Raw genomic sequence first — 24,142 nt, 5'->3', positions numbered from 1 at the left:
CTGATCAAAAGAGAAAAGGAAACAGTTACCATGAAATGTGTTTAGAACAAATCTCGTCAGATTTGTTTTTATTACAGCGGTTGGTGTTATAATGACTTGAGCCCACTTTAATCAAATTCCATATTTGTGTTTTAGGAAATATAATCAGAATAAGTACATCGTATCGAAATTCAACTAAACATTTTTGAACTTGCTGAAACACGAGCTCATTTTCGTCTTGACTAACCGTATTGTTGCCAAACATCTTAGTACATATAACGTTATTTGCCGTTTCTAATGCCAAACGGAATTGTACCGTTTTTGTCGTGGTATTTGCTTTTCAAAATCAACTGTAGCGATTAAGGACTTCTTAAAATGTCAGTGATATTTTTGTATGAAACACTCTTGCTATCAGTATGGTGGTACATCTTTATTGAATTCACGATCAGGTTTACATTAGAAGCGTTTATTAACACCATTACACACATCATTTTTCCAGATTGAAATGGATAGTTGCTGCTGCCTCTTCTTTATATGACATGCTGTATCTTTTGGAATACATGTCAAGCTTTGTTGGTCTGGTTTGGTTTGTGAACACGTTATTAAACCCTATTGCGATTTATAACCGATTTTACAATAATTAAAATGACACACATTGTGAATACTCGACTACCTACATGTACATATGTGGCTTTGATGTTGTTGTTTTTTTTTGGTTTAAGGTGAGTTTTATTGACGTTCCCCATACATCTTCGTTCCCATTATGTTTTGCTGAGATGATAAATCTTCTCAAATCGTTATTTGCCTTTTGCCATGACCATGGAACTGTAACTACTTTCAAATGATGCAAACTTAAATAAATGTCAGTTGTTTTTCATAACAACTTATTTCCTACCGTACCTGCTGTGCTGTCGATCACGGATTACGATGATAATTCTAACTGATAGGTACAATACACGTAATTAAAGTCAATATAAGTTGATTAATAATATTTTTAATGGATTTCTACAGAGACCGTAAGTGAACTCCAGTCAGATAATATCGAAATGCAACTGATATATTGTTTGTTTGGGTTTACTTCAATCAAGGAAAATTATTCAATCCTTTGATTCAAACGTAATGAAATTGATTCCCAGTTCCATCGAAAGTCTGCTGGGTTGCATTTCATTAATACTAAGTATAAACATGATCAGAATTAAAATAATTGAACCGCAAATTAAATGCCGAACTTGTTCGTTTCAATTCTTTTACATAGAAGAAAATCATATATTAAAAGCAGTTAATAATAATTAATTTTAAATGCAAGATCAACAGACACTAACACGAATCCTTTTAACTTTCTAGGTACAAAGGAAAAACTGATAAGCATCAAACAAAGGTGTGTTATTATTCATGTATAAGAATGATTTTGTTGGTGGTCTTTATAGGATAAAAATCCATGTGTCACAAAGTTTGATTTGTATCTAAAAACAAAATATTAAAAAAAGAATATTTGTCTGAAACTCACATTTTTAAGAGACAAAAGTGTAATTATAAGTTTTTGTTAGACTGTTTAAGTGTTTAATTGCATATGCTGTTTTCCAATAGGCAATTGACATTCCGATAGGCAGCTGTTTTTACCGCCTCTTGCAGATTCATTTTCTACACTCCTATCAGCTCTGATTGATACATAAATTGAATCCGTTTAATATTTCTGAAAGCAACATTAAGTAATAAAGCAAACATATCTAGGTCTAACTTATTGCAAACACGAATCAGAAGTAAAACAAATTCAAAACGGAAAGTCCCTAATCAAATTGCAAAATCAAAACCTCAAACACATCAAACGAACAGGCAACAACTGTAATATTCCTCACTTGGTACAGGCATTTTCTTATGTAACAAAATGGCGGATTAAAGATGTTTTGACTTAATTTAAGGGTAAAAAAGTAAAATCAAAACTGAACCCTTAGCTGTAGTTGATAAATGTGTGCTGCCGTTTAGATTTGAAATGTTTTTGTTTTATAGTTCACTAGGTGTATGTCTAATTGACGTATACCCCATATTATATTATTTGACTAATGAACTAGGTTAATTCTCGTATTCAACCAAAACTTTACTGATTTGGAATCATTATACTTAGTTAAATACTTGACCATCCGGCATTATTGGAGTTTGTACTGCCAAAAGTGTGAGTATCAAGTATTTATTTTGTACTTTCTTGTTTGTCAAAGCTCCTCGCTCATTTATTGCCCTATAGAGTAATTTTATCCTAAATTTCAAGTTCGGTATATTACATAAATCTTTTTTTTTTTTTTTTTTTTTTTATTAATTTCAAGTATGGAAACGAAGGGAAATAAAAAAAGCAAACATGACACAGAAGAGCAATAACAAGTAGATGATTTCTAGCATGAAACTGTCATTTTGATCATAACATTATCGGAAAAATCTTTAAATAAATTATTAAGTCAGTTTCATTCTTTCAGTTTATTGTAAGACTTATCCACTGTGGAAAATTCAAGACGATTAAAAATTCGTGTGTAGTCAGCTTAGTACAGTTCTGTAGATTTTTAAAAAATCCGTGAGTTCGTGACGTTTGAGTGTAAAATAATAATTGCTTAAAAATGAACATACGCTAAGCAGATCTTGATAGTGACTTCCTGAAAAATATTTCAATTCAGTAGAAAATGGATCATGATGTAAATTGACCTCGGTTTTAAAACAAAACGATAATTATAATTTTATTTTTATTTATTTATTTTTGCATACAAAGCCCGTAAAACGTTTGATTATTTATCTTTGTGGATCACCTGTAACCACAAAAAACCCATGATAAGTGTTATCCAATGAATGATAGTTAATTCGCAGTATTGATGAAAATTCGTCTTAACAAGAATTAAGGAAATATCAATTTTAAACCCTCGACTACTTTTTAAAGATTAAGAAGAATGCAAATTTGAAAGTAAAACTAGCTGATAATTTTTGATCGCAATATTTCAATAACAAATCTTTACTTAAACCATTACTATTATCTGATTAGTTTTAATACGTTCATCAAACCCATCATCGAAGAGTTTTAACCATAAAGTGTGTAATAGCCATTTAAAACTGATGGATATATAATACAAATTTTCAAATTGCTATTGTTAATCGTCTCGATGCAAAGATAATCCTGCTTGACATGCAATACACTTGATCCTTATCGTTATCTTTCCGTTAAACTGTTTGGTTTTAGTTGACATTATTTGACGCCATTGATGCATTTGATGGGCATACAATCTACGTCAGTATATATGATGAGATAAGGATGAATATTTTAATTGGGACAACTTTCTCATGACTGCTTCAATAACTGTTTTTAAATGATAGCATTAATATATGTCTTTAGGAAGAGTTGGATTGTGTACATACGGTGAAGACGGGTGTTTCAAAAATTTCAAGCAGTCACAACTATTTTATAAGTTACAAGATGCAGTGACCCAGTTATCCCATCAAACGTTTAAATGACGCGAGACATCAGTGCATAGTTAAAAAGGATTATTTCAGGTAGAGGATATGATATGGATCAAACGTATCCAACTGACCTAGAAATTAAGAATGTCACCACTAACAAGTATTTTTTTTCTATTTTTATTATGTTGTATTGTTTTGTGACAAAGCACTCTTTCATGTTTGATATATACATATTTCATAAACAAAGACGAGTTAAAGGCAGCTGTAATTTACCTATGTTCTTATTCAGAATTCCTATACATCAACATTGAAAAGTAAATTATCGGTACCATTGTAAAACACACGAATAAACTAGTGCTGTAAGTTGAAAGACCATAAAATAGGTCTGTCTCGTTTTGATATGCATAGCACACTCTTCGTTATGATGACCGATGAATCCAGGCAAAGTATACATTTTCTGCTTAACTCAAGCTCCTATAACCAAATTTGAGGTGATTTTAATCTTTGAATATATGTTTTTTTTCTCTTTAGAATGAATCATATCACAAAAGGTATAACTGGAATCCACCTAATATATGTTTTACTGGATAACAGGCCTAACTAACCACTAACATCCAACGTCACCAAAATTACTTCTACACAACAAACAATTCCTTAGTCAGGATACAATAACTATATAGGTACACTGTTTGGTGGGGTTTAACCAGTTTAATGGGGGCACTAACCATGCATTTGTCATATCTAGACCATATGTGGTAAAAGTAACGTTCCAAATTCATTCCAAAACAGTCCAAGAATATGAACACTAACTTTAACAAGGACATTAAAGTTGGAAAGAGACTACATGTGTTGTATACTAGATGAAGTTAAGGTAGCCAGAACATTCTTTTAACAATCATGTTTTTATGTAGAAAATGTCCGAAACTTTGTTATACTTAACATAATAGTTGATATACATATTTGGTCAAGTAGAACTGTTACGATGTGTCGGTGTCTCCACACACTAGGGACATTAAAATCTTAAGATACCGATAACAGCTTCTGATCAACGATTTTAACAATTGCATTCTATTACCGAGTATGAAATTTTAACTGAGTGTGAATTAGTTTGGTAGGTGATGCATGCATATAGTTTATCTTGTCCTTATTTAATTTGTCAGGGAACCATGTCTGGCTCCTTTTGGGAATCATGTGATTCACTCAGTTTTTGTTTGTTACCTTGGTTTGTTTCTTTCTAATCGACATTTTTACGTACCTGTATATCATACATAAAATATAGCTATGATTGGATAAGCATTAAGTTATACACATATACTTAAATAAAACACGAAACCAACAACAACAACAAAGATACTCACCACATAAGAACGCTAACAATATAACTGTTGTCCAAACGTAAGTTTCCTTTATTATAAAATTTGCTATCTTATGATACTGTCCATGCCAATGCATTCTGAACTGTTCTTTCAACCATTTGAAAGTCTGCAAATACCAGAGTAAAATTAATCAACTTTATAAATATCTTAGAAAAAATTCAAAACAGTGTATAGCACAATATTAAAAAAACAAAAAGAGATAAATTTCTTGTTCGCAAGACATAAAGTATTGAAATACTTATTTTGAAATCTAATGAATGTGGATAAAACGATTGTATCTATTATATTTGTAACCATTATAGAAGTGTCAGTGTTCGACTTATGATACACTCGGATACAACACGTCCACCCGCAGTCGTATTCAGTTAGTACATGTATAAGTTAAATTAAAAGCCAATGCATTTATTATTATGTTAATCACGCCAGACGCATATTTCGTCTACATTAGACTCCACCTCGCAAGTGACACTTGAATGAAAGCAGTCAAAATATAAAATAACAGCGAAGTTGATGAATATTTAAAACACCACACACAAAGTTGTACATACTAGAAGTCACATTATACATGCATAACCTCCTATTGAAAGTCATGTAGTTATATACATCAAAATGGTTTAAAGTTGTCCTATCAATACTTAGAAAAGAAAACAAATTAAGTAATAAAGACAAATTGCATGTATACTAAATAATATACTACACGTTAGGACAGCGATCGAGGTACCGCATTTCAATACGCAGGCATATCCATTAGTGAAGCTTCTTAAAGAACATTAATATTTTTGAAAAATACAAGACATCTTACCCTGCCAAATCGCACGTACATGTATTTGTTAGATCATAATGGACAACAAATTTGCAAATTGACTAAATAATCGACTTTTCCAATCATAACCATTGTCGTTGTTAATAGTTTAAGGGTCTGCAGACATAATTTTACTAATTGTTTTATACAACTATATGATCATAATTAAATTTAATCACTACATCTAGAAATCAGGAATTTAATGAAAAAAGAAGGTTTTGTTTGTTTAATATTATCATGTCTTTCTTGTATGCCAACGTATACTTCTTTAAAGAATAACAAGTTGTCTCATTGAAGGAGGTTATTTAACCACATATGAAATGAAAAGATTACGTGCAGGACGAAATTATACCAATAGGTATTTAATGACATCTGGTGCAGAACCACTTTCCTGTAGGGAAAAGATTCCCAGACGAGAAAATGATTTCTAAAATTGATAATACGTGTTTTCGCTGGGATATAATTTATGACACACAGCAATCCCAGCTTGAGCTACTGGTATTCTAGACGTCCTTCTGTTTCAATAAATATAAAAGTCATGAAGCATTATTGATTTTTGTCCATCAAGGGATCATAATTATTTTTACATTATAAGCAACATAGGCTATTTGGTAGGATAAAGTAGGGATAACTACTAACAACAAACAATGCTATCTTATATAAGGAAAAAAATCCAAAAGAATCAAATATACAATTTAGTTAGTGAAAGGATCAAGAAAACCAGATGATAACGATGGAGGCTACAGTAACATTGTAGTTTTTAGTGTCACACATTTTTCTTTATCAAAACTTTGTAAAGTATTCACATAAACAATCAACGAATAACCTCTTTCTTTATACCTGCTACCTTTAGCGAAATTCCATGATAATTTTATTAAATTAAGTTTAAAATTGTTCAAGTGGCATCATTTCAAAAAAACTTAGTATGATGATATATGAATGCTAATCGAATTCAACATTTGTCTTTCAATATACCGTTATTGAAATCAGGTTCCGTAAGCTTATTCCTACATGTCATACTTGAACAACTTTGGTTTGCATTGTATGTTACTCCATAGAATTCACTGCGATGCGTCAATCTTTAAGCAGCGATAGACCTGTCTGACAAATAAATAAATTGGAACGGAGTTACCGTAGGAATAAATTGACTTAAATTGTGTGTGCCTAAAACCCAGGTTAACACAGTAACATGATATTCATCTGGAAAGACTTAAACACAGTCAAAATTGATAAATTATCTTTGGGTTTGAATTTTTGATAGTTCATATCAAATAATGGCTCAACATAGAGAGATACAAATAAAAATGACCCTTTTTAACACCTGCATGACTTGATTAATTTTAGCATCGATACATTTTCGGGAGGACGTAAGTGGAGTCACTAATTAAAAGGATTTTACTGTCTTTCTTTGTTAGTCAAATAGCGAGATACATGAATGCTTTTTCCGATGAAGACGTCGGCATCTACAATGGATTAGTGTGCAATTAGATAAGTTTATGGGGAACCAGTAGTGGTATGTCATTGATATTTGGGATGCAAATGTATATTCATTGGCGCATCTCATTTCAATGGCGATTATTTGGGTTCGCCAATTCAGTCGATCATGGTCGATTGACTTCAAAATTTTGCGTAGTTTACATGTTTTAATTTGTGATTACTAGGGACAGTTTATGCCGACTTGTTTCTTGATTATTATGAGGCTGACTTCATACAGGAACTTCTTACTTTCCGCTATAGAGATGATGTTCTTTCACTAAATAATTCAAAATTTGGTGACTATTTCGAACGCATCTATCCCATTGAACTAGAGATAAAGGATACAGCAGATACAGTTAAGTCGGCCTCATATCTTGACTTACATCTAGAAATTGACAATGAGGGTCGATTGAAAACAAAACTTTACGACAAAAGAGATGATTTCAGCTTTCCAATTGTGAACTTTCCATTTCTAAGCAGCAACATTCCAGCAGCACCTGCATACGGTGTATGTATCTCCCAATTTATACAATATTCCCGTGCTTGCATTTTCTATCATGATTTTCTTGATAGAGGGTTGTTGCTCACAATGAAGCTATTTAATCAACAGTTCCAAATGGTGAAGTTGAATTCAGCTCTTCGTAATTTTTACGGACGCCATCACGAGTTGGTTGACCGTTATGGAATAACCGTTTCACAAAGGATATCGGATATGTTCCTTACGTCGTAACTACAATCCCCTTCCCTTTCATAATGTAACTTACCGAATTAGACTCTTTACCAGATTTGTTATCACATAAGCAACACGACGGGTGCCACATGCGGAGCAGGATCTGCTTACCCTTCCGGAGCACCTGAGATCACCCCTAGTTTTTGGGGGTTCGTGTTGTCTATTCTTTAGTTTTCTATGTTGTGTCATGTTGTACTATGGTTTGTCTGTTTGTCCTTTTCATTCTAGCCATGGCGTTGTCAGTTTATTTTCGATTTATGAGTTTGACTGTCCCTCTGGTATCTTTCGTCCCTCTTTTATGGAGAACCACTTATGGTATGCAATAATTTTAAGTGTGCAGTTGTTTAACCATTAGACAATCTCATTCTTAGGGATACTATTTGGCCTTGTCCCATCAGATATGGTCTATTGACTTTCAAACTAGAGTTAGTTTACATTATGAGTTAATGATTATATCACGTTATGGGGAATCACTTGTTGTATTTGTATCAAATTAACACACGTCATTTCTTCTTAAAATACATGTATCTTTATTCATATGCAATAAATATTTGGAAAGTACAAACAATTGTTTATTAAACTAAGTATTGGTAATCGCCACTTTCATTGATATTTTTACCAAGGTCATTGATAGCATCTAAGCAGTGAAACGATATAGCAACATTATTGATAAGGTTGTAATGAATAATGTGATATGATCTAGATAAGCTTTTCTGCAGAAAATATTGGCTGTTTACAAAACAGCATGTAAATAATAGATAATAAAATATTTTCATTATCGCCTACTTTGTAGTGCAAATTAATATCTCTTTCGAGACATAAAACTAAATCGTTTATTTATAGTGTATCGATTGTATAATGCATTACTTGCGAACAATTAAACGTTCAATGCAACAAGACGAAATCATAATATACACAGATATATATATTAAGGTTTGTAGCTTTATATTTATGAAGGACATGACATACATGTTCTCCTAAATAAGTCGCGCCAATCTTACAATATTGTATTTTGATTGTTATTATTTGATTGCTGTCTCGCATACTCAGCATCATTTTTCTCTCTTCAAACTTATAGCAAGGTTAACCACTATATTTAAACATGCATGGACTTTTTTTATTCTGGCTTACAAGATCAAGCACTTAAGGACCATATATCTGAATAATCTGTTTTAAGTACATTTCCTGAACAAAAACCGACAGCATTTGTTTGTTTGGTTTTTAAAAACCTTAATGCATACACCTTTGCTGAGATTGACCAACAAAGCTGTCCATAGATTCATAAATATTCAAATTTTTTAGGGTTGGTGAATTGTGTCTGGGGATTGTTGATTTGTGTTTTGTGGTTGATGAAACGTGTTGATGAAACGAGTTTCATGGTTTGTGAACTGTGTATTGTGGTTGTTGTATTGTATTGTGTTCTGTGATTGTTACACTTTGTTTGGAAGTTGTTGTTTTATGTCTTATTGTTGTTGAATTGTGTTTTGTGGTTGTTGTATTATGTTTCGTGTTTGTATACGTATTTCATTTTGTGGTTGTTGGATTGTGCTTTGATATTGTTAAATTGTGTGTTATTGTTGTTAAATTGTTTTTCGATGTCTTTTGGACAATTTAATGATCATGGAAAAACAAAACAAGTCCACGTGCTAGATAATGACCTAAACAATAACTAAATTGAAAAATATAAAAATAGTTGTATACATGTTTTACTCAGATATATTTTATTTATTTTGCCTATAAGATACATGTACCTTATATAACGTTTCGTTCTTTAATTACTAACCTAGGTTGTGTTTCTTGTCTTATTGATATACATACTAGAACACACCCGTGATATCGCGCGTCCGTGACTGAATAAAAGTATCTTACTATGCGTAAGCCTTATGTTAGTATTGGGATTGTCATCTGAAAAAGTCATGCCGATTATGAGACGCACAGTTTTCTCTGCTTTCAAAATCTTTCTGTTTGAACCCGTCGACCTGAAACTTATCAATTATTGGTAATATTAATTATTTGGAAAACAAAAGGTCCTGGAATGGAGTATTTTTTAATCAACAGCATTGTCCTATATTAGGTTATAAATAAAGTTGAATTCTTTGATTCGCTGTTTTACGTCATGCCCGCTAACAAATTGAAAACTGTACCTATACGCCTTATTTTAAGTCCAGAATTTTAGTATTCGTATTGTCATCTTAAAAAGTCTTACTGATTAAAATACTACAATAGGGAACAATTTGACAATGATTGAATTTAGTAGTGTCAACCCTGTAATTATGACCCGTGTATAAAGCAAAATCCGAATTACACCGTTTGATGGTGCGCCTGTCAGATGCGAAACGTACAGATAAGGTAACGGGTGAATATACTATTGGTATCGGTATCGGATTCGACCCGGAACTTGTTAATTATTGGCAATATTAATTATGTGGAAAACAAAAGAGTCTGGAGTGGTGTAATTTTTAATCAACACCATTGTCCTATATTGGCTATATATAAAAGTGAATTCTCTGATTTGTCGTTTTTACCTGATGACGGCTGACAAATTAGACCTCATTATTTTAGTATTATAGATGTGCATTTATAGTTCATATGCCATGTCATCATCTATTTTGATATCATTATTCTTAAATCTTGATGTGGAATACAGATCATACTCTATATATACTATTCTAGCATATGATGGGATGATTCCATTCCTACATGAACATGTCACTTTTTATGTTTACACATCATAACAACATTATTACATTGTTTACTGTTTGCAACATTATGAATTATTTGAAATTCGCAAGATTTTCTGATCCAAAACAGATTATCTCAGCCGTATTTGGCACAACTTTTTGGAATTTTAGGTCCTAAATGCTCTTCAACTTTATACTTGTTTTGGCTATCTAACTATTTTGATCTGAGCGTCACTGATGCGTCTAATTGTAGACGAAACGTGCGTCTGGTGTATCAAATTATACGCCTGGTACCTTTGATAGCTTTTTACAGTATCTTTTTTCTCTCCTCTGAAATAAAACAGGTATTCACATACATTATGTTTTAAATGTATGCCTTTATGGTCACACGTTAAGATTAGTATCACAGAAATGATAGAAATTACGTCTCAATGCAGGGTTACAGAATAAGGACACGAATGTATCTTATTTCCTATCATTATATATTTTTTTAGAATTACAAATACCCATACCCGATATACATTTCTATGTATAGTTAGTCTGTATCAATAGAATTTTTAAACGTTTACGTTCTTATCATTAAAAGAGGGACGGACGATACCAGAGGGACATTTTAAACTCATAGAGCGAAAATAAACTGACAAAATCCATTAAGAGTACCTTTTACTTTTACTGGATAAACTTAGTTCTGGATTATTTGTGAATAAGAATGCATCACAATCAATGAATTAATGAACTCATGCTGCTCATTGTTCCCTGTTATTGTCACTACATGCAATGGATTCTATTCAATAAAACTTTTTTAATGAAATCTACTTTTCTCGGCAAGTTAATAAATAATGCTACTGATATTAAGCAAAAGCTCATAGGAATTATGGTATCACATACTGCCACAATCAATTGTTTCAAGTCTTTCAAGTTAATTGTTGGTGACATAACAACTAGTCTAAAATTACAATATATCATGTTAACTGTTTGACGTCAATATAAGAAGGAGCGTTAAAACAACAAAGCCAGCGAGTAAGATAAAGCATATCTTCTTCTTATATCAATCGTATAATTTGTTATCAGATTGATCTCCATATATACGATACCTCTTTATCAATTTTAAATTAAGTTAATTTGCATTTTTTGAATTCCGGGAATGGATCATTTATCAATATGTTTAGTAACCATATACGATATCAAACGCAGTGAATGAAATTGTCAACCGTATTTACCAGGAAGTTTACAATATTTTAATTCAATACAAAAGGACTACTATTTCAAACGAAGGAATTTCAAAATTAACAAGTGGACAATGCATATACATGTATGTGAGATTGCCTGATTGTTGTTTACGATAATAAATCACCAATAAATAGGATAAGAAGGTTCTGTATTAAGGTGACGACAAGGATGATGAGAGGGGATTTGAAATGTCAATGAAACAAACACATCATATATGATAGGGTCATAAGTTCATCCTTGAAAAAACCCACTTATGGACCTATCAAAGAGTTGTTTCAATGGGTCTTAACGTGTTCAGCACTCTTTCTACACGATGCATCGGATTCAACGTCCTAAATCTGACTGGATGTGGTAATGAGAAAACCCATACCCTATACATGATATAGTAATCTATAAAAGACAACACTAACAGAATTTGAAACAAAGCATCAATTCAAATTTCAAATATACCAGACTAATTTATAAAAACAAAAAAATATGAAAAACAAAAATGACGGATATGAACCAACATCAACCACTGAACTATGTACAAGCTCCTGTTATTGGACAGGCATAATATGGCTGGGTTGATATAAAAATAAGAAGCAGTCTGATTAAATTAAAAGTGTCCAGTGTTTTACCTTAACTTAACGTGTTTATTTTTTATTTTATATTATATATAATTTTATTTGTCACTCTTCTAAGAGTTGACTTTTTTCAAAGCATACCTATTTAAACATTATCAATTCTCTTATTTTTAAATATACCAAATGATTTCTGTTAATTATATAGAAAAAAAACACAAAAAAAAAAAACAGCAGTGACAACTATAAGAATACAAAATTTCTGTATAGTGTAATACATCTTTAAAAAGAAGTAAAACCAGCGTAATATATTCACATATTCTGTACAAAGTAATATGTTTCTACCCGGAAGTAAAACAACTAGTTGTTATCTGTAAACACTTTCTGTACAGAGTATTGTCTTTCACCGAGAAGTAAAACAATTTGTAGTAGTTTCTACAAACTTTCTGCACAGAGAACTAGATTGTTATACCAGTTTTAAATAGTATTTTTGTAGGATCACTTCAGCCATCGTTTTATACTTTCTTTAATTTATTGATTTTAGTGTATGTCTACGAAATGTCTACCTTTATTTCATAAAAAGTGAGCTGTATTTTATGTTATAAACAAGCATGATATATACTTCTACAGCTGTCGACAATCAATCATGGCGATGCAGCAGCATACCTAGAGGTGATGAAGTTATTGTTCAGTAATTAGTTAAACAGTATGCGTTCTTTCAAGTCCCTATCATAGTCTATCAATACCGAGTCGTATTGCTTCAATACACGCAAATATATTATCAAATCAGCTTTGAAATGTTTCATTTTCTATATATTTTTTTGTTAAGTACAATACTGACCACAAATTGTAACAATTAACGGCAGAAGTTTTTTGTGGCCATCGCAAAATATAAAACTAAGGATATGCTGATTTGTCCTAGTTGTAACAAAAGAAAAAAGAAAGCAGAAAGCAGACAACTGGAAAGAAAGAGGATTTACAGAAGTTATTCATTTTTAAAGTTTAGAACCGATAACAGTCCTCATATCTTGTCACCAGATGAGTTGGCAATTTATTTTCATAGGCTGTACCATATTTGCGCATAAATAAAAATTCAAAAGAAATAAGTACTTCTATAGAAAAAAAATGTATACGTGAAAGCAGAATAAGGTTCGAAATTTTCGTTATTTGAAAACAGTCATAACCTTTTTTATTTCAACGCTGAGTATATCCTTCATATATTTCGTAGGCTTTCTGTTTTTGTTTTTAATTAATGGACGACGAAGTACATCGAACGGTATGTGGTAGTCTTTCAGGAGGAGAACATTAGTACCCCATACATAGTGTAACTTGAGATTACATATATCCCTGAAACAGTACCTGTTCACATTCTATTTATGTTTTTTCACTTCATAAAAATACAAGATTTTTAAATTTCAAAATCGTAACTCGTAACTTATTTGTCTATCTGTCTATTAATTAACCATGGATTGACTTCTTTTGTGTATTTGTTATTATTTTTATTTTGACATATCTTTTTAATATCATTAAAATGACGATTTGTTTTTTTTTAAGGAATAAAAATGAACTGAAGGCCATACTTTGACCTATAATGGTTTACTTTTACAAATTGTGACTTTGATGGAGAAATAAAGGCAACAGCAGTAGGAGAAATTTGAAATATCTAAGTTTGAAACTTTTAACCAAAAACTTGTTGATATCAAAAGGTGTTAACAAAACAAAAATGAAAATATTATTTGAAAGACTAAACGGTTACACATATGAATTTGAATTATGCGTTAGCTTTATTGTCTATGAAAAAGAATGCCCTACCAAGGGAAACAACTCGTACAACTTGTAACTCTAATGACAGAATTGACGAAAACTCATTTTTTTTGTGATAGGTCACCATGAAAGAACTGTAAGCAAACACATGCGTAGTCTACAGTCTAGAAATGACCATATTAACCGCAAATGAAAAAAGGGAAATTACATACTTGATTAAACTCAATATATTCGATGAAGACAATACTGAAAGATCGTAAAATAATGTAAACGTGTACGTCAATCTACTTATTTAATGCTTTCCTATCAATAAATCTATCTGATAAATATGTTTACTATTTATTGTTTGCTTTTATGAAAATTGAAATGAAATTTTCCAATATAAAACTACGTTTAAATGTTTATCGAAAGCTATTTTTACAATACAGACTGCTAAAACATCCACCAGACAACATTCTCACGTAGTAAATACGGAAATAACTAGTGAATAGATTGGCTTTATTATCAATGATGATATACTATTTAAATTTATTCTTCTTTGCCTGAATATATAAATTGATTTATTATGATTCTCAATTAAAAAGGCATTTATTTGTACAGAATTGAAATGATACATTATGATTCTGTGTTCAAACATTAAATCATTCTATGGTAAGTCCCGATTGTCTCATTGTGAACAAATGCAATTGCAGTTTGTGTGGTGTGTTTCAAAAGGAAAATCATTAAAAGCTAACAAAAGTACGAAACCATCATGCATCTAAATAATTTAAACAAAATCATGAATTGAGAACGAAAATGGGGAATGTTTCAATTAAATAAAAATTAGCCCGACCAAAAAGATTTTTTTTAGTCGTAATTAATTGTACTACAAAGAGAGGCGAAAGATACCAAAGGGATATGCAAACTCTTTAGCCGAAAAACAAACTGATAAAGTAATTTCGAAAAACGAAAACCGATGAAAAAAGACAAAATACAGTACATAAAACACAAGATAGAAAGCTAACGAGTAGGTCACGTGAACCCCACCATTAGCCGGTGTTGATCTCAGGTGCTCCAGAAGGGCAAGCAAATTCTACACAACATGTGGCACCCGCCGTGTTGCCCATTAAAGCATTAACCCGGTGATAAGTATAATTCGGTAGGTCACATTCGGGGAAAAGAGGACGGGATTGTTTTTGAACAATGCGACCACATAATAGCACAATTAGTTATATTTGTACCATTACGTTCAACTTTAATGCTCTGAACGTTTTGCTAAGTTATGTTACTTTATTTTCCAAATATATTTATCTTAGATTTTTTTTTATGTTAAGTGTAAGAAAGAAATCAACTTATCATGATTTTTACGTGATGATTATTATTTTGCCCCATAAGACGTGGTATATTTGCTTAGATAATTGGTATATTAACAGTATTTTGTCAAGGTAGAATTTAATTCTATATTTTTCTGATTTAATGTTTATATTTCTTTCTCTCACAAAGGAAACTATTGCGATGTTATCTTCAAATTTATAGTCACGTATTTTTCATAAGAACAGAATATTAATCTGATATAATATTTATATGTTGCAAGACAAAATGGAGAATGGAAATGGGGAATGTGTTAAAGAGACAACAACCCGACCATAGAGGAGACAACAGCCGAAGGTCACCAATTGGTTTTCAACGCAGCGAGAAAGAGTATATTTGCCGATTAGTTCGAACAATATGTATCATTCAAGGGAGATAAAGGCTCAGAAAAGCAAAGGGTCAATGTAAAATAATAAGCTAAAGACAAACCAGACATCATGAAGACGGAAAGAAAATCGACAACCGCCAATAGAGCACTACACAGAAGTTCTAGCTGCAAACGTCTTACCAGTGAGATTAGACTAGAACATCATAATGTAATAGAATGACAATAGAATTAGAATAGCCTCTAGAGAAAAATGTGACAAATTAAAACAATTGTCTCAATACGCTGATGTAATTCAGGCTTTTTGCTGAAATTTTGTACAGTACAGGTCTTATATTGAAGTAAAATTTGTACGAGTTGCCTTTATAGTTGAAATATCTTTAAATTTTAACTTTATGGAGTAACCAACATTTTCTATAAAAGATAGAATCATTGAAATGCATGTATATACCAATTCGATCTTGCCAATATTCTCATGTACAGCTTTTGAATATAGATTATATTTGTTGCATTGTTTTATACAGAGTTCATCACAAGAAGGTGAAACTTTGATTAAATATGTAAAAACTATGTGCTTCAAATCGTTGGGCATACTAAGATTTAAGGGAGTTTTTTCTTTTTATATCTTAGATTGTTATTTCGTCGTTCTTTTATTCAAGCATCAAACTTAAGGACACTGAAATTCAAACCCAGCGTTTTCTTGAAAACTGATCAGTAGAATTTTCAGTTTACTCAATCCAATCTTTATACTGCCTTGGTTTTCTATTTCAACACATATTATTTCGCTAAATTAAATTTACTGCTAGGTTCGCTCATAAATTAAATAAAATTAATGCAAAGCGATTTTCGTCTATTTTTGTGAGTACTCCCATTTAGGTCTGATTTATACGGTGTGCTTATTCCAAAACCAGCTAGACGACATATGAATCATGTTTTAGTATATCGTATGATCAAAAAGATTCTGGACGTCGTCACTTATTGAAACGAGTTAGACACCTCGCTATTCGGAAAATAATATGATTGGCACATGTAATATCCACAGTGTTTATAGCAATGTATAGTTACGTCGTACCCATAAGTCAGGATTTTTATCTCTTTTAACAGAGATGCCTCGTTGCGCATCGGGAAATGAATGCTATATTACATGTTCGCGAAGAGCCGAAGAGTGATAGTAGAACGACAGACAACAGCTTGATTAAGTATTTTGTGACTTGATATACATGTATTATTTTATTTCCTAATATTTCCAGAAAAATGTCGCATGAACATCCGTACCACATCTTTGTATGACAGACATCTATATATAACATACAATAGCCAGCGAGGTTATAAAATAAGATAAAAAGTGAAGGAAACGGCTAGTCTTTCTGGAAAACCGGATATGACTCTTAAAGTTAATGCTTTCTGAAGTTTAAAGTGTACGTTTGAGTCTTACTTTTTTGTTAAAAGAGATGAATGTTATCAAAAGCAAATAATCCAAATTGTAAATGAATATCCCGCGTGTACATGCTTCTTAATTTTAAAAAAGAAGATGTGGTATGATTGCCAATGCGACAACTATCCACAAAGACCAAAATGACACAGAGATTAACAACTATAGCTAGGTCACCGTACGGCCTTCAACAATGAGCAAATCACATACCGCATAGTTAGCTATTATAATAGGCCCCGATAAGACAATGTAAAACAATTCAAACGAGAAACTAACGGCCTTATTTATGTAAAAAAAAATGAACGAAAAAAATATGTAACACATAAACAAACGACAACCACTGAATTACAGGCTCCTGACTTGGGACAGGCACATACATAAATAATGTGGCGGGGTTAAACATGTTAGCGGGATCCCAACCCTCCCCTAACCTGGGACAGTGGTATAACAGTACAACATAAGAACGAACTATAAAATATTAGTTTTAATTATTAATTAATGTATCGCTTGTACTGTCATTCATATACACCCTGGTATAAACATGTTCTTAATTATACCTATTAATATACATAGCTAAAAAATATATGTGGTTGATGAGTACACAATTAGTAATAATTGACATGTGAACGTATTCCAACGTCCATTATTCATAGTTCATTATTCAAAATTCAATAATGAAATAGTTCACTATTCACTATTCAATGTTTAAAAAATGAATAATGAATAATGAAATAGTTTATGTTTCATTATTCAACTTGAAGCGGTGAATAGTGAAATAAATATATATAAAAAAAAATGACTGTGATACTATAGCTATACCCCGTATTTCTAAATTCGTCTTTTTGGTGTTATCTAACAAATATTCAAATAAATATCAGAAAAAATAAATAAAAACACTCAAAATTTTAATTTGATATATTTATCTAGTTCCTAGTTTCGGAGGATAAACTAGTGGGTTTTCCTAACTATTTTTAACAGAAATTCCTTGGTTCATTTTATGGACGACCTGAATACCAAAACATATTTTTTTCAAAATTAAGATACTCCACGCGGTCTTTCTTTTTTTAATTTTCACTGGACCTTTGCTATTCTTCAGCCTCTAAAATAATAGATAAAACAAGCCGATTGTGCCGCAATGACCATAAGAGGGGTTACGGAGTACCTGAATGCCAAAATACGCGTGAAAATTAAGAAATACATGTAGCTAGCCAAGTTTGAATAATGAAATAGATATTATGAATAATGGAATGGACTGCTGCAACCCTTTAGCCCCTAATCATAGATAAACCTTATCCCCCATTCAAAAGCTTATTACGAGAGGAACAAAAGGTATATAGTCAACATGTTCCGCAACGCATATTAAAGGTGTAACGAAGGACCAAAATATCGAAATACGCTTGAACATTAAGAAATAGCTTGTTTTGAATAATGGAATGGACTGCTTCAACCCTTCAGTCCCTAATCAAGGCAAAATTTATATAGCGGTCAAAACAAGACATGAATGCTATTAGTTCAAGGACGTGTCCACATGGACGCAGATGTAACCGAATTTGTAACCTTGAAGGATTCGACATTTGAACAACATCCATACCGTATAGTACTCTATAAAAGGACCCGACATTACATATTGTGAATTAATTTAAACCAGCATATCAATGGCCTGATTTATGCTAACTCAGATAGACAAAAACATGTGTGACAGACGGCAACAAAAGACAACCACTGAATTACTAAATTCTGACTTTCAACAGACAAATAAACAATTTGGCGAGGACAAAGTCTTAAAACGTGCCAAAATGTATTCAGAGATATATGAATTATTTAGTTTGATGATAAAATTCCAAACCAAAATGTAAGTGTTCCAGGTGTCCAATGGTTCGCTGTACTTTTTATAACCTAACTATATCAAAAAGTTTTTCAGACACTGTTTACATACTATCATACTAATACTGTTTTCCCTAATTATGTATAAGTGTAGCAATCATCAATAAATGCAAGAAAATAATAGGGTCTCAAGTGTTATTCAAACGAGGCCTCATCATCACAGTGTGCACTGTAAAATGTTAAGATAATGATTATCACAAATCCGGTTCACCACAACATCATGTAAATTATTTGTGTTTACCAAGATTAATAAACAATTTAGCATGCAATCAATTAGCATAGTTTACGTTCGGAAATTATGTGTTTTTTAACAAATTTTTTAAATGATGGTATATATATATACAAAATCCCTTTTCCGGACACTTGACCACACTGTCAGCATGCAAAAAACATTTCTATTATCAATACTCTGAACTACATAAGCCTGAAGTAACTCGATTCGAATTATAACCGATGAGAGTCATTATACATGCAAGTATTCATTACAAAAAGTGTTTATTCAAGTTCAATTATTTGTAAAAATCAGCTTCATTGATAATTGAAACGAATAATTATATTAAATCGAAATTTATAGTTGGACAAATACAAATGTATAACCTAACATTGCAAGCCGCACATATTGTATTCCGGCATAACTATACTAGATTTCCTTAAACTATAGTAATCTGAATAGAATATTCACCGTTGATTCCAATTTTGACAGAAAAGGAACTGTCAAATTAAAAATATGATACCATTCGATTAAAACTGAAGTAAGTTTCGTCACATTAATCTTCAATTACTACTCATCAAAGAAAGAATTACAATTACTTGACTGTGTGCTTTATATGGTTCCTATAATTGATGTGGATCAAAATATTTTTTCTCCAAAATTTGTGTGCACCCCCGGGCGTTTTGACGTAAACGTAGCTACGCGCCATTGAGTTTTTTTTAGTAAGCAGCTAAGACATGTATAATTATAATACATGTATTAGCTGCTTACTAAAAAGGTAAAAAATGCGTCTTCCACCTGATATTTTACAGTTACTGTTACAATAGTACCAAATAACATTTTGTTCATTTCCTATCATTGTATTGACTTTAGTGTTCCCTTCATGCTGAAAAATACATTTTATTTATTATGGTCCACTGATGGTTCGAACAAGACACGTATGACAATTATTCTAAACTCCCCGTAGAATAGTTGTGCTTAAAACGTATGACAATCATTGTCAAAACATATCCGATATATTAAGCAGTTAAGAATGATGAACACACTGTCAGCATGCTATTTTCCTAATTTCCCTAATCCCAGAACAATTTTGTAAAAGAAATATTTATTACGTGATTCACAGCTATAGTTTACAAGACTTGCTGCTTCTTTTGTCAATATTGACCAATGCATCTAAACTTATATAGCACTTGAAATATCAATCTTTCTAAGGGTGCTAAAATGGTAATAAAACACCCACAGAATTTCCCCGCAACCTATACACCTAATCAACTTTTATGTGATGACTATTAAAGATTTTTTTCGTTCGTGTATTTGTTTGCATTGGTTGGAATAGAGAATAGAAATAGAGAATATGTAGAGACAGCAACTCGACCAAAGAGTAGAGAACAGCTCACGAACACCAAGCGGTTCTTTAATGCAGCGAGAAAATCACGCATCTGGTGACGGACCGACTTTAGCTGATCACTAAACAATAATGTATCTAGTACAGCGAAATAGACGCCTCATTAAACTCCAAAACATATAAAAGAACCAAAATAGAAAATAAACACACATACACACAGACTACAGATACCAGAGTTGAGACAAGCGCAAAAATGCAGATAGTTTAAGAATGTGATGAACCCGTCACAGCGCCTCCAATATTCTATTGGACATAACTCCCTAGATCTTTTCTTTCATATGACTTTGGGTCCTCTGTGTATTGACTTGTATAGAAATTATGAGTATACTTGTGCCTCTTTTGGCTACACGTTTAATACTTTAAAATATGTAACATTCCTGTCTTTTAGAAGATATATATAAACATTGATCCGTAGTCAAATGTGCTATTCATTCAGTAAAATATTAATTACAATGCACATCGATTGTAACATTACATGTGTAACGATTCGTATAATGATATATTTACAGCATTCCGGAGAGGTTTACTAGACATCTACATCTACTAAATAAAAAGTACATATAGTAACAGAAGTGTTCTGTCAATTTATATTATGTTGGAATCTAATTGTATGATATTTAATCGTCATTAACCCATTGGTCTTATTGAACACGTTATTAAAGATGAACTTCCAGTTAGATACTTGATAGCTATAATTCATCATAAACTGTACTGGTAATGTTCTGAATAATAAGTAAATTTTAATGAAATATAGCATGATTGCCAGTGAACAACTATCAAACAAACACTTTTCTAGATTAAGATCTTCCTTGGGGAATTAATAAATATCAGTACAAAATATACTAGTTTAAGAGTTTCTTTTCTTTGTATTTAAGATTTAGTTTTTCAGTTTACATATGTAGATACATGTCAGTTTTAACTTATATGTATTTACATATGGAAACTGAGTATAAGTTGAGGGTACTAAAACAGTTCCTGTTAAACATGCACCACAATTATATTACATGTCGTAGGTTGACAATATAATTTACTTGTTTGTCATAGACATTTGTTATATATTTTCGTTACGATACACATTTATGTTAAGGTTTTATCAAAAGAATGAACATGGCAGTTAAAACACAGAAGTTACTGGTTGAAAAAAATCTGTATGTCAAAACCATAATTGAGAGAGTCGACGGTGTAAATCCTCCAAACGGTTTAAATCTGTTTTTCTATTAAAATGATATGTAAATAATAATTTTGCAAAATATGTCGAGAAAAGCTAGAATGATATCCACCTAATTAGTGCCCGAAAAATTATTATGAAAATGATGTCTGTTGTTTTTGGTACTGAATACAGATCTGGGTGTTTCTGGTGAGAATTTAGTCAATGAATTTCTTCAATGAAAATTGTTCCATATTAATTTTGAAACTTTTTGTCTACCATCATCACTGTGCCGACTACTACCGGTTGAACACTAAGTCTTGTCCCCTAAGGTATCATTCACTCAGCAGAAAGTCATCAAGGTTAGCACTCACCATGATCAATTATGATATATTGCGCTGTATATATTTTTATCATTACATTTTATTTGTCTTTTTTATTTTTTCAATTCTGTATAGTCGTTTTTAATAGACCCTGTAGTTTTACTTGACCCCTCGATATCATTTAACCTAAAAATTAAATTTCACCAATTATATTGATTGATTTTTAAATTTTAGTAGCGTTCTTTATGCAAATTTCGAACTCAAATGGTAAGATTTGAAGAGTAGGTCAATATAAGCAGTCTAGCATGTTTGATATATATGTTATGGTTTTGAATGTTTGAATATTTCCCGTATTCAGTCTTTTACTTTTAACTTTACACATTTCAATCTGTGATGTTTCATCTCATTGTCGTGAACCGAAGATTCAAACAGCGGCAAACTCAATCGATACTAACATATTTACTATTTTGACGGAAGTGTAAATATCATTTGCAATTGTGCTTTAAAAAATCAACTTATCATAAAATTTGCTTTTTAAGAAAAGACTTTGACCATTTTATTTGTATTTCTCTAAGGCAACACTTAAAAAATACCGAATAGTTATACCATTTCTATATAATATTGATAATATTTGATTGTTTAAAAAAAAAGAGTAGTCATTATATTTAATAAGATCGAAATATTTATACATTAAACATGGTAGATGCGTCTAGATTCGTTGAGAGAAAGTTTATGTACATCAATTATATTTAATAATACGTTGGTTCACCACATGGAATTTAATCAATTATATTTGTTCAAAATTATTAAAATTATGATGCTAATTTAAAACATTATAAACATATAATAGTATACCTACCTTCTTCATAGATATACATGTATTCCACACGTAGTTATCAGTACATGTGCCTGTAAATCTAATATAATCAACAAAAAAAGTGACTTACCAACTTTTCATATCAGCAATTTTTAATCTATTAAATCCTTTAAGAATATAATAATCCAACAAGTTGTTACAATGATCTGATGCACAGAATCAATTTGTCAGAATGTCTGGAATTCATTTTCATTATCTTACATCCGATCATCGCTTGTGAATCGTTCAAAAACACAACTGTCAAGGGAATAGTAGACTTAAAGTAATAAGTACCTTCTCTATAGCATGAGATAATTTTACTGAGGCTGTTCAGTATTTTGTATTATTACGAATAAAACGATAACACATCGAATTTAGCAAGTTTAAAAGATGCAAAAAACTATGTCTTTAACTGTTGCTTTTACTGCAAAAATATTTCCAATAGCAAAGTTCGTTATATAAATAAATTACTAGTGAAATTCCCTGCCACTTTACTGATTAAAGTAGAATAGATTTGTAACGATACTAAACTACCACTCTCTTGCCTTTAAACGCAATCATTAACACTATAGATATCTGAAGAGTCAATCGAATCTATAAATGTTTTATTGAATCTATTACATCAGTACAAAGCTTTATCTTTATAAAAGTAGTTCACAATCATCAATAAAACGACATTGAAATATCAAGTACGAAGGTTCAAAGCTCTGAGGTCTGTTAACGAGTTCTGTCATCAAAACAAACGCACTATAAAACTAAGCACGACTGTTCAAAGCTCTGAGGTCTGTTAACGAGTTCTGTCATCAAAACAAACTTACTATAAAACTAAGAATGACTGTTAAAAGTTCTGTGATTGCGTACTGTCATCAACAAATGACTTTAAAATACTACGTACAGCTCTTAAACACAGCGACTTTGAATACAGAGTACGATTCTTTAGAGGTTTGCAAATAACTACAGCCACCAACAGACATTGAATTACAAAGTGCAATACTTTACAAGTATATCCTCTTATACTGTGTGCAATAGAGCGACCATGAGATACCGAGTATGGAGCATGCTAGATTAGGCTATCTGTCACTATAATTATGTTATCCCTTACTACAACATGTATTGAATATATTAAAACCCAAGAAATCGAGCAAAAGGTCAAAAAACACTTTTAAGTTTAATGAA

The 24,142-nt window shown here is 31.5% G+C and overlaps 1 protein-coding gene across 2 annotated transcripts in view; it reads right to left on the bottom strand.

Annotated features, from left to right (window-relative positions):
- The window catches only part of LOC139519245 (zwei Ig domain protein zig-8-like), a 39,001-nt gene extending 15,455 nt beyond the window's left edge, over positions 1-23,546 (bottom strand). The window contains exons 1-2 of one of the 2 annotated variants that reach the window (XM_071311196.1): positions 23,058-23,546; positions 4,770-4,893 (exon numbers count right to left, since the gene is read on the bottom strand). In XM_071311196.1, the coding sequence (XP_071167297.1) occupies positions 4,770-4,863 (94 nt within the window). In that variant the 5' untranslated portion in view covers positions 4,864-4,893; positions 23,058-23,546. The remainder of the gene's footprint in view (positions 1-4,769; positions 4,894-23,057) is intronic. The other variant, XM_071311195.1, reaches the window with a different exon arrangement.
- Positions 23,547-24,142: the final 596 nt, after the last annotated feature.

The sequence above is a fragment of the Mytilus edulis genome, chromosome 4, assembly GCF_963676685.1.
Source record: "Mytilus edulis chromosome 4, xbMytEdul2.2, whole genome shotgun sequence".
NCBI classification, from domain to species: domain Eukaryota; kingdom Metazoa; phylum Mollusca; class Bivalvia; order Mytilida; family Mytilidae; genus Mytilus; species Mytilus edulis.
The sequence above is the reverse complement of the archived record's forward strand: the minus strand, read 5'-3'. Positions and strand labels throughout refer to the sequence as shown.